General features: G+C 42.5%; 2 protein-coding genes across 2 annotated transcripts in view; one reads left to right on the top strand and one right to left on the bottom strand.

Moving 5' to 3' along the window:
- Positions 1-351: 351 nt before the first annotated feature.
- Positions 352-12030, top strand: part of GTF2E2 (general transcription factor IIE subunit 2) — a 55448-nt gene continuing 43769 nt past the window's right edge. Inside the window, exon 1 of the mRNA XM_006167187.3 lies at positions 352-522. Coding sequence (XP_006167249.1) covers positions 360-522 — 163 coding nt within the window. The 5' untranslated portion in view covers positions 352-359. The remainder of the gene's footprint in view (positions 523-12030) is intronic.
- Positions 7449-12030, bottom strand: part of SMIM18 (small integral membrane protein 18) — a 9046-nt gene continuing 4464 nt past the window's right edge. The window contains exon 2 of the mRNA XM_006167186.3: positions 7449-8079. Coding sequence (XP_006167248.1) covers positions 7759-8046 — 288 coding nt within the window. The 5' untranslated portion in view covers positions 8047-8079 and the 3' untranslated portion in view covers positions 7449-7758. The remainder of the gene's footprint in view (positions 8080-12030) is intronic.

Below are 12030 nucleotides of genomic sequence, written 5' to 3' on the forward strand. Positions count from 1 at the left end.
TTCTTTTCTTTGTAATGAGTCTTTGGAATCTGGTGTATACTTTACACTCAGTGCATCTCAGTTCTTACTAGCTACATTTCAGATGCTCAGTAGGCACCAAAAGTAGCCACTATGTGGGACAGCACAGTTCCAGAACTTCAGAGAGTAATTTTAATTTTCTCTGTGAGTGCCTGGCACCGTGCTTGGCACATTAAATATTTTCTGAGTAAAGAGGAGTGTATAAATATAAGAGTAAAGAACAAACAGTAAAAGGTAATTCTCTTTGGAAAGTATAAGTTATTGAGATCTATGGATGTAGTGTATAGGTTTGAGTGACTTGAATCTTTGTCAAAGATACTTACATTTTTCTTTGCAGCAGTATGGATCCAAGCCTGTTGAGAGAACGGGAGCTGTTCAAAAAACGAGCGCTTTCCACTCCAGTAGTAGAAAAACGTTCAGTGTCTGAGTCATCAGCATCATCCTCAAAAAAGAAGAAAGCAAAGGTAGAACATGGAGGATCATCAAGCACTAAGCAAAATTCTGGTGAGTAAAACTGCTTAGGACACTTTAATTTTTATTTTCAGAAAACTGTTTAGTTGTGGCATGTTCGTTTTTTGGTTTAACATTTGTATTGATTGTTAGGCACTTTGTTAAATGTAAGGGATAGGATGAAAATAGAATTCAAACTCGAGTCTTATAGTTAAAATTTAAGTTGACCTCTTAAAAAATAACTTTGTAAGGTTTCCCCTAAGAGGGGCCATGGCCAGGTGGTTAAGGCTGCTGGATCCTACATGGACTACCATGTGGTTCAAATCCTGAATGCAATGACACTGAGGGGGAGGACCAGCAGTTGACGTAATGGCTATGTCACTAGACTCCCATGTAGTCGACTGTGGTTCGAGTCCCGGATCCAGCGGCTTAAACTCAAGCTGGGCGTGTGTTTATATGTGCTCAAGATCCCTTTGTTAAGGGTACTGGACTTCTACATGGCTGACTGCAGTTCATGTCCTGGACCTGGTGGCTTGCTTTTCCACTTTTCCTCTCTCTCTCTCTCTCTGTTCCTCTCTGGTCAAATTAAAATAAATAAATAAAGTTAAATAAATTAATAGTTTCTTTAAAATAAGAAACACATTGGGAAAATGTACATATGTGCCCAAGATCCCAGTGGGATAGAGAAAGGGAGAAGGGGGTATTGCTGCCCTGGGAGTGCATGTACGTTCTGGCAAATTGGAAAAAAAAAAAATACATATATATATAGATAGATGTCTTTTGCTTGTTTTTTCTTGCCTCTCTGCCCTGGCTGCTGTGATGGTGGACACAGTTAGTGAGAATATGGACCTCTGCCTTGTCCCTGATCTTAGGGAAAAGCAGTCTTCTATTTTTTTTTGGTTTTCACCATAGGGTGTGTTTATTCTCTGGGGAGAGACAGGGATAGAGAGAAGGAAAGTGAGAGATCACTCCTTGGGGGGACGGCCATGCCACAATCCTTTCTCTTCCCGTTCTCTTGGGATTTGGGGTGGACACACACACACACACAAGCTGCTCAGCTGTGTTCAGCCTTGTGGAAGTCCAGCGTCCTAACTGACACACCACCTGCTGGCCCTCAGTCTTTTTTTGGGAGAGATTTTTGTTATAGGGCAAGTGCACTCAGACAAAAAGTGAGAAATCACCCCCTGGGGGGGTGGCCACACCACAGTCCTTTCTTTTCTTGAGATTTTGGGCACTCAGGCACATGCTGCTGGCATGAGTTTCAAGCTGCCAGGTCTGGGACTTGAACCGCGAATAGGCCATGTGGGAGTCCATCACTTTATCCATCACACTTCCTGCTGGCCCCATTTTAAAAAATGGGGGTGCTTGCACTTGCAGGGGAGAGAGAGCAAAAGAGAGAAAGTAAATGGGAAAGTACCCAGGGAGATGGCCACTCTGCAGTCACTTTCCCTCCATCCTCTTTTTTCTTTTCTTTTTTTTTTTTTAGGGGTTTTTGCTATAGGGCGCATGCACTCGCCAGACAGACAGACAGAAAGCGAGAAATCACCCCCCAGGGGGGATGGCCATGCTGCAATCCCTTCTCCATTTTCCTCTCGGGATCTTGGGCACACGTGCACGCACGCCCAGCGTGAGTTTTAAGCCACCGGGTTTGGGACGCAAACCGTGGTCGACTACGTGGGAGTCCAGCGACATAGCCATTACGCTAACTGCTGGTCCCGTCTCTACATCCTCTTCTTGACATTTTGGGCACGCCCACATGCACACTGTATTTTCTTTTTTTCTTAGATGTTTGCTCTAGGGCACATGTGCTCGCCGGAGAGACAGGGAGAGACAGCAAGAAATCACCCTCCCGGGTGTGGTCACACCACAGTTGCCTCTTCATTATCCTCTCAGAATTTGGGACATGCACGCCACAATCCCTTCTCCATTCTCTCGGGATCTTGGGCACGCACGCACATGCGCCCAGCATGAGTTTTAAGCCACCAGGTCCGGACGCGAACCATGGTCGACTACATGGGAGTCCAGCGACATAGCTATTATGCTAACTGCTGGTCCCATTTTTTTGTTTTGTTTTTTTGGGTTTTTGTTTTTGTTTTTGGTAACCTGACATTTCTCTTTCCAGTCTGAGTACCTTGTCTTTGTCTGTGGTTTTGGTCAATCTGGCTATAATGTGTCTTAGAGAAGATCTTCTTGGGTTGATTCTCTTTGGGCTCCTTTGTATTTCTTGGTTCTGGATCTTTGAATGCCTCTCTAGATTTGAAAAATGTTCTTCCAGGATTTCATGGAATAGATTATCAATGCCCTTATTAGACTCTTCACCTTTTGGGGTACTGATTATTCAGATGTTTGGACATTTAATGATATCTAGTATTTCTTGTATATTATTCTCAATTTTTGTTGTTATTTTCTCAGTCTTTGTGGTGGATTTTTCTAGGCCAGCGATTCTGTCTTCTACATCTGAGATTCTATCTTTTGTATGATGTAGTTTGCTTTTAATCTTTTCAAGGGAGTTTCTGATTTCCCGTTTCATAGCCTTCATCTCTAACAGTTCCAGTTGATTATTTTTTATGGGGTGTAATTTCTCTTTCAGATCGTGCAAGAACTTCCTCACCTGGAACTTGTTGGTTCTTTTCTCCTGGATTTTCTAGAGTTCATTGTCTGTCTTCTCTTGCATTTCTGTTAGCTTTGTCACTATGAATATTCTAAATTCTTCATTAGACATTTCTGTGAGTTTCATTGTACTATCTGTGGATGAAGAGAAATTATTCTTTTATAATGGAGGAAAGATATTTTCTTGGCTTCTCATATTTCTTTTGTTCCTGTGGAGATTTCTGGTCATCTGGTGGGTTATACATTTCTTCCTAATTTCTTGAAGTTCAATCTGAGTGTTCAGAGGCTTGCAGAAGGAGATGATCTGCAGTCTCTCTTCCATTCCATTTTTCTCCCCTTGTGCAGCAGATTCAGTGGGAATTGAGAAATATGTTGACCCTAATAGTATTTGGATACTTGGCTACGGTTCACTTAGACCTCAGTGCATGGAGGCTGAGCAGCAAAGTGATGAGGTAAAAGAAAAGGAAAAGAAAACAGGAAGAAAAAAAAGACCAAAAAAAATTTTTTTTCCCTTATAAAAGCAAGAGTCTGGGGACCAGCAGGTGGCATGGTAGTTAAGGTGCTGGAAACTCTCACATGGCCAATCACGGTTTGAGTTCTGGTCCTGGTGGCTTGCTTTCTCACTTTCCCTCTCTGTCTCTCTGGTCAAATTAAAATAAATGAATGAATGTAGAGGAGTCCGACCCAATAGGGCTCTAAAATCTGTTTTAAACTTTTAACCTTTACCTCTTAGGTCAGGCCAGCACATTGGCAAGGCTGCTGCTGTGTATCCCCCCAACCTAAAAATAAAACTTAAGTCAAATTAACATATTGGCAAGGCCGCTTACTATTTATTCCAAAAACTATAGTAGCCTTACTAAAAAGCGACACCCCCTCTAACTCCCTAATATACTACTATTAAAAAATTATATAACTCTCTTATACATCCTAAATATGTAATAAAATTTTCCCAAAGTCTCCCAACCACTCCCCTCAGCCCTAATCACCTACTATTAATTACAATACTTTATCTCTATAGTCACAATAAAAAGTGTGCTAAAGTTCTATCTAAATGAAAATAATCTTAACCTTTAAAAGGCCCTTCAAAATACATTAAACATAAGCTTAAAAATGATCTTTTCTTTACATAAAATCAAATTAGGCCAAAACTAGCCCAAGGCACCCCTGCCCTCACCAAGTAAAATAAATAAATATATTAAAATTCCTTAAATTAAGTTTTAAATCCCTACAAAACTATATAAATATCATTCCTTATTAAAATCCATAAAAACTAACATCTACACTTAAAATTTTCTTTTCTCAGCATCGTGCTTAATAATTACAAAATGACTGCCATGCCACATCAACTAATTATCTCTACTTACTAAAACTGCTTTCCCAAACCTACATTCCATAAAGACCCACCTACATCAAACAATTACAAAACCTCAATAGACCCACCCTTAATCCAACCCTAAATAAAATCTATAATCCCTATTAAACTAATAATTAAAACACATAGCCCCTCACCCATTTACTTACATATATCACATTTTCAAGAAAAAAAATCACAGTAATTCCTAGCAATTATCACTCCTCAAAAAACAATCTCTAAAAATGTCCGACTAAAGATGTACATAAAAAAGACACCGAGGCCTTAGTCTTCTTCTTTTCCAATGTTGCCTCCAACGAGTCAACTCACCCCCGCCAAGGCTATACACCAGCATGAATGAATTAAAAAAAAAAAAAAAAAAAAATCAAGGGTCTGGAAGGTGAAGTCTCAGCAGAAAATCTTTAGTTTTAGTCCCCCGGTGTGAGTTTTAAGCCACCAGATCCGGGACTGGAACCCCTGTTGACTATGTGGGAATCGGGCAACATAACCATTACGCCATCTGCTGGTCCCACACTATCACTGTATGTGTTTTAAGCCACTGGGTCTGGGACTGGAACTGCATAGTAGGTTGTGTGGGGTCTAGTGCCTTCATCAGCATACCGCAGGCTGGCCAGAAACCAAATGACCTCCCGTGTGGCCTGCGCCCGGAAGGAGCAGCATCTGTTAGCATGACCTGCCATGTCTGGGCCTCTCCAGGGTTTTTATAAGGAGGACGTGATCTGCAGTTTTGTTTATCAGCGTGGTTCTGACCTTGAATGATTTGTGCAGGGTTCCCTGTTCCTCTGTTTTGTGAAAGAGTTTGTGAAGGGTTGTTTTTATTTCTCTAAATGTTTGGTAGAATTTACTAGTGAAACCCATTCTCCTCTTGGATACACACACACACACACAAACACACACACACACACACGTGCCCAGCATGAGTTTTAAGCTGCTGGGTCTGGTACGGTCAACTCTGTGGGATCCAGAGGCATAACCATTATGCTATCTGCTGGTCCCAAAAGTCACAGACTTCTGCTCCTCTCCCTCCACCACCTGCTAATTTATTACATAAGAACCGTTCCGTAAGTCATGGAGATGAGAAGAAGCATTCTGCATTCTAGAAGTACTAGTATTCTTTCCCCACAGCCCTCTTGCCTTTTCAACCAGCCTATCTTTCTGTTTGTTGTCAAGTCTTATACTTATGCATGTAAATTTATAACATCAGTCATAATGGTATTAAAAGTTTTATATTCTGAATGTATCTTTCACTTGACCTAGCAATGTTTTTCTGTTTTGCCATCATTTTTGGTGTTTGTATGTCAGTGTTAAGTTGATGGGTCATACTTAGTTACAGATTCAGTTATTTCCGAATTCTTGATTTTTAAATTGCCAGAGGGTCCGGGTACTCACCAGAAGGAGATAGTAAGACAGAGACAAAGGGAAGGAGAGAAAGAAAGCACTTCCCAGTGGGACATGATCATGCGGCAATCCCTTCTTCAACTCTCTCTGTCGTGATTTGAGACACGTGTGCACATGTGCCTGGTGTGTTTTTCAAGTTCCTGGGTCTGGAATTCGAACCACAGTTGGTCATGTGAGATCCATTTCCTTTAACAACATCAGCCATGGGCTGGTCCCCAAATTTTTGTTACTTTGGGTAATGCTATTATAAGCATCTTTGTAACCCGAGCTATTTCCTGTCACGGGAGTGGCATTTCTGGCCTGGGCAGTGCCGTGGCAGTGCCACAGCTCCAAGTGAACGTTGTGTTGTGCGTGGCAATGCACACAGCAGGAAGGTCGCAGAAGACACCTGGAAAGCTCTGGGATTCCCGAGGAAGACCTCGTCCTGCTTCTCAGCAGGCGTTGAGCAGTCCTGGCCTTTGCAGCCTTCTGCTGCCTCTCCTGCTCTGGGTACCTGATCTGAGAGTGCGAGTGTGAGAGGCAGAATGGCTAAACACACTCCAGGGCAGCTCGGGGTAGTAAGTTTCCATCTGAAAATAGTCCGAGTTTCCTGGGCATATTTCTCACCAAATAGTAGGTCAATTTCGTGAATTTTATGCAGGTATACTTGTGACGTTGTCATACTAATCTCACATAAAACTTAAGTCATGGGACCAGCAGTTGGTGTAATGGCTACGTCGCTGGACTCCCATGTAGTTGACCACAGTTTAAATCCCGGACCTGGTGGCTTAAACTAACGCTGGGTGCGTGTGCATGCATGCCCAAGATCCTGAGAGGAGATTGGAGGAGAAGGGATTGCGGCATGGCCATCGCCTCCGAGGGGTGATTTCTCGCTTTCTGTCTCTGTCTCTCTCTGTCTTTCTGGAGAGTACATGCACCCTATAGCAAAAACCTCTCCAAAACAAAACTTAAGTCATTAAAGTACGCAGAGAAGTTGTTCCAGGAGATTGAAAAATATTACATTTTAATAAAATAGAGACTGTGTAAGTGTAAACTTCTTTTTTTTTTTTGGAGAGGTTTTTGCTATAGGGCGCGTGCACTCGCCAGACAGAGACAGACAGAGAGACAGAAAGCAGGAAATCACCCCCCAGGGGGGATGGCCACACCGCAGTCCCTTCTCCTCCATTCTCCTTTCGGGATCTTGGGCACACACGCACACGCGCCCGAAGTGTAAACTTCTTACTTTGGAATTGGAAGCACATTTTAGGACCAGCAGGGGGTTAAGGTAGTAGATCTCACATGGCCAACTCCACAGTTGAATCTCAGACCCAGTGGCTTGAAAAACACACCTGATTTATGTGCATGTGTACCCAAAATGGGGAGAATAGAGGAGAAGAGATTGTGATGTGGCCATCCCCCCAGGGGGATTTCTCACTTTCTTTCTCACTCTCTCCTCTCTCTAGTGCATGCACTGTATGGCAAAAATCTTTACCACTAATATAAGAAATAGAAAGAAAGAAAGAAACACCTTTTAAATAGCATTTGTGTTAGCAAAATGGTTTTTAGTGTACCTGAATCATTTAGCTGTAAATTATTTTAGCATCATTAATTGTGTTTTCCAGTTGACCTTTTTGTTCAGTATGGAATTCTAGGAATCTTTTATCCAGTTTTTAAAGTGTCATATTAAATAGATTGGTAAATTCACATTTGTGAAGTTTTACTGACTGTTTAATGAAAGAGATTAACATACACACACACACACACACACACACACACAGTGCATATTCAACTTGTTTTTTCCTTCCACTAAGAATCTTTGAATCATTCAGTCAGAATCAGTTTTGTAATAACAGTTGGCCTCAGAAAATTTTCTTTTGTCTCAGAAGAAGTCGAAGGGTGCTCTCAGAGATTTTGCCTGACTTTTGCAAGCACTAGACCACCTCGGTCTCCCGCTTCCGGATGCTGGCCATCACGCTTCGCAGAGGGTTCGGCTGGCTTTTCCAGTCTTGCACAGTTTTGTTCTTCACACAGCAGCAGCAGTCTAGCACTTCATAGAGGAAAGCCAGCGCCACTAAAGAGAGCACTGTAAATATGAACAAAAGCAGGATGACAAAGCAGGCTGTGTTCCAGTTATCATGGAAGGGGTAAATTTTTTGAACTTGAAAACCTAGGTACTGATAAACAGAGGTCGTAGTTTCATTCCAGTGGGTGGAAGCCATTCTTGGAGATTCCGCTTATATTGTTCTCTGAACCTGTGAAAAGGTAGAAAATGTGCATATATGTAAGCAGACTTTAGGTCTGTCTGTTCAAATCTCAGTACTAACATTTCTTGACAAAGTAATATAGGCAACATTAATTCTAATTATGTGACAGAAGTAGTGCTGAATCAGCACTTTAAGAGAGAAGACATTTTTTAAAATTTAAAATGCCATTCAGGAACCAGTAGGTGGTGTGGTGGTTAAGAAAGTGGACTCCCACATGGCCGACTGCAGTTCAAGTCCTGGACCTGGCGGCTTGCTTTCTCACTATCCCTTTCTCACTGTTCCTTTTCCCCTGTTCCTTTCTGGCTAAAATATATATATATATAAAAAAAATAAAGCTAAGTAAAATAATTCTTTAAAGAAAATACTGAAGGACCATTCAGGTATTAATTCTCTCACATAATAAAGAAGCTGTTGTCTGCAGAAAGTGGTGCTGTTTTAAGGTCATGTTCTTCCAGCTGTCTTGGGAAAAACTGCCAGCGCCACTCCTGCGGTTTCTCTCACCTCCTGCGTTCATCCACGCTTTCAAACCATAGTGATTGGTAGGGATCAGGAAATAGTGGCCAAGGGAAAATAGCAGGGAAAGAAAAGCCAGAAAATGATAGTTTTCAGAAAAAGGATAAGAGAAGTTTAGTTGTCTGTGAAGAGGCCTTATCTTTGGATTGTTTGTTCTGGAGATGATGTCTTATGTGTTTCGTGTACTTCAGCGATGCGTGGGCATGTTTAAGAACACAGACAAACCCGCCTGCCCCAAAGTTCTGGTTATTGCATTCATTACTTCTTTCCTGTGGCAGCTTGGAGAGGCACACTCAGCACTTTGGCCTTTGCTTGTTCTTGCTGGCCTGGTACTGTTAGGTCCTGAGACGGTCAGGGTCGAAGGTCTGATAGTCTGGAACTTCAGTAACGGAGAACTAAGCAAGTGCTCATGAGCTTTATCATTAAGAAATGTAGTTTAAGCTTATTTTTAAAAGTTAAAAAAAAAGCTGTACATTGAGAAAATCTTGGGAATAAGAGAAAAAAACTATTCCACTTAGTTCATTGACTGTTATTTTGTATGGTTTTCTTTTTTTGAGATTTTTTTGTTATAGGGCATGTGCGCTCACAGGAGAGACCAAGATACAGAAAGCGAGAAATCTCCCTCCCCAGGGGGGATGGCCATGCACCGTCCATTCTTCTCTAGTCTCCTCTTGGAGTTTTGGGCATGTGTGCATGTGCATCTGGTGTGAATTTCAAGCTCCTGGGTTCAGCACTCAGACCACAATCAGCCATTTAGGAGTACAGCGCCTTAACCGCTCGGCCACCTGCTGGCCCCTCGTATGATATTCTCTCCACCCCTAGTTTATTTTATTTATTTTTTTATACATTCAACCACTGTGTATCATTTTTTAAAATAATTTTTTAAAACTTTATTTACTTTGATTAGACTAGAGAGGGACAGAGAAAGAGAGAGACAGAGAGAGAAAGTGAGAAGGCAAGCCACAGGTCCGGGACTTGAACTACAGTTGGCCATATGAGAGTCCAGCACCCTTAATCACCATGCCTCCTGCTAGCCTCCAACCACTGTATATCATTACAGCTTGTAAAATGAATTTTTCCAGCATGAATATACTGTATATTAATCCACTTAAAGGTATCATTATACACATTAACATCAACAGCTTTTTTTTTTTAATTCTCTGTCTCTTAAATGTTTGCGTCTTTCTTTTTCCCCTTGATTCTCTTCCTCTCACCCTACCCCATTTCCCACCCTCCTCCCACACTGTCTCTAGTATCCACAATTGTACTCCATGCTTTTATATCTTCCAGTCTTTCCGTTTCTGCCATAGTTGGGACATTCAGTATATATTGGGTGGGGACATACGATTCTCTCTTTCATAGTCTGGCTTACTTTGCTTAGCAGTAAATCTTCCATGTTCATCTATTTTTTTTTTTTTAAGAATTATTTATTTAATTTTATTTACTTGTTCATTTGTTCTTTAAATTTGAGCAGAGAGAGACACAGAGAGAGAAAGAGAGGGAGAGTGAGCAGGAGAGTGAGTGGGGTGGGGGAGAGAAAGCAAGCCACCAAAACCTAGACTCAAACTGTGGTTGGCCATGTGGGAGTGTCCAGCACCTTGACCACCACGCCACCTACTGGCCCCACATCTACTTTCTATTTAATGCTAAAGTCTTGGTTTTGATTGCTGAGTAGTATTCCATAGTGTATATGTGCCACATTTTTCCAATCCACTCATCTGTTCTTTGAGATGGTTCCATGTCTTAGCAATAGTGAATAATGCCACAATTAACATGATTGTATGGTTTCTTTACCACATATGTGTAAATAGGCTTTTCTTTGTTCTTATGACATGTTTGTTGGTTACCTACCATTATTCTGGAGATACCATGTGAGTGTGTCTTAGTGCAAGAAGCTGCAAAGGAGTACTGAAGTAAGAGATTGTAGTGTATCACCTGTGCTCACCTGTTTGCTTTTGATTGGTTTCTACCTCTACCCACTTTTTTCCACCTCGGGGATTCTTTTAAGGCAAACCCAGATACCACTTTATCTAGTAATGTCTCAGTACACATCTCTGAAAGGTAAGGCCTCTCTTTTTAAACACACTCATGTTGTTTGTACAGCAGAAAGCCAAAACCAGAACTACATGATTCCCAAAATTTCTATTCTTTCTTTTTTCTTGCTGGAGGGCATGCATGCTCTCCAGAGGGAGAGGGAGAATGCTCCCCAGTAGGGTGGTCACACTGCAAGCCCCTCACCTCTATTTTCCTGTCCTGTTGGAATGTTGTGCATGCATATTCCCTTGCCTGGTGTACTCTTTGAGCTGCTAGGGCTGGGACTTAGCCATGCAGCCAGCTGTGAGGGGTTCAGCTCCCTTCCCCATGAGGCTGTGGGGCCAGCCCTGTAGACCCAGCTATCAGGTCACCCTTTATCTTTGATGTGCTCCGCAGGGCAGTCTCCTAGGGAGCAGCTTGCAGCTTCTCTCAGCTCCAGGTGGCGTTGCTCACCAGGTACTGTGTGATGCCATACACAGGATGCTCGGGCTGTGGAAATGCCATCCCACTGGGCACCCACCTGGCCTCGCTCTGTTGCTGCCTCTGTTTTTTTTTTTTTTTTTTTTTTTTTGAGAAGTTTTTGCTATAGGGTGCGTGTGCTCACCAGAAAGACAGACTGAGAGAGATAGAAGGCGAGAAATCACCCTCCAGGGGGGATGGCCATGCCGCAATCCCTTCTCCTCCATTCTCCTCTTGGGATCTTGGGCACGCACGCACACGCATCCAGTGTGAGTTTAAGCCACGGGTCCAGGACTCGAACCACAGTCAGCTACAGGGGAGTTCAGTGACATAGCCATTACGCTAACTGCTGGTCCTGCTGCCTCTGCTTCAAACAGCATGCACGCACATGTTTGAGCAACTCGCAGAAACTTACTGTGGTGGAGATGAAACTTAGGTCCTTTCTGGCCAACCTCCCTACTAGAGCTGAGGCACATGCACATGTGCACCCCACGTACCCCACATGCCCAGCTGCACCCATGCACTCCACACACGCTCAGCTTCTGGAGCCCCCTGGATTCTCACGTTGCTGAGCATATACTACTGAGGGGGTTACAGACATTGCATAGTGATTTCACGGTGGAAGGCACTCCACGGCCTTTGTGGGGACAGAGTTCTTTTTTTTTTTTTTATAGACCACAGATTAGTTTATTTTTAACACCCATCATGCCATGAATTCATAGGGAATAGGTTCCAGTAGCTCAGGCTCCTTTCCATTGGTTCTCACAAAGTGTGCTTCTCTGGGTGGAGCAGGCTGGCGCTTTAGTTGAACCCAGGTACCTTTCTCTTTGGCTTCTTTCTTTTTCTGGTCATTTTCCTTCACACGTTTTAGGAAGCTATCTCTGCTCTTAGAATGTTTAATATGCTCAATACGCACATTGATTCTCTTGGCAA

The sequence above is a fragment of the Tupaia chinensis genome, unplaced genomic scaffold, assembly GCF_000334495.1.
Source record: "Tupaia chinensis unplaced genomic scaffold, TupChi_1.0 Scaffold144602_1, whole genome shotgun sequence".
Classification (NCBI taxonomy): domain Eukaryota; kingdom Metazoa; phylum Chordata; class Mammalia; order Scandentia; family Tupaiidae; genus Tupaia; species Tupaia belangeri.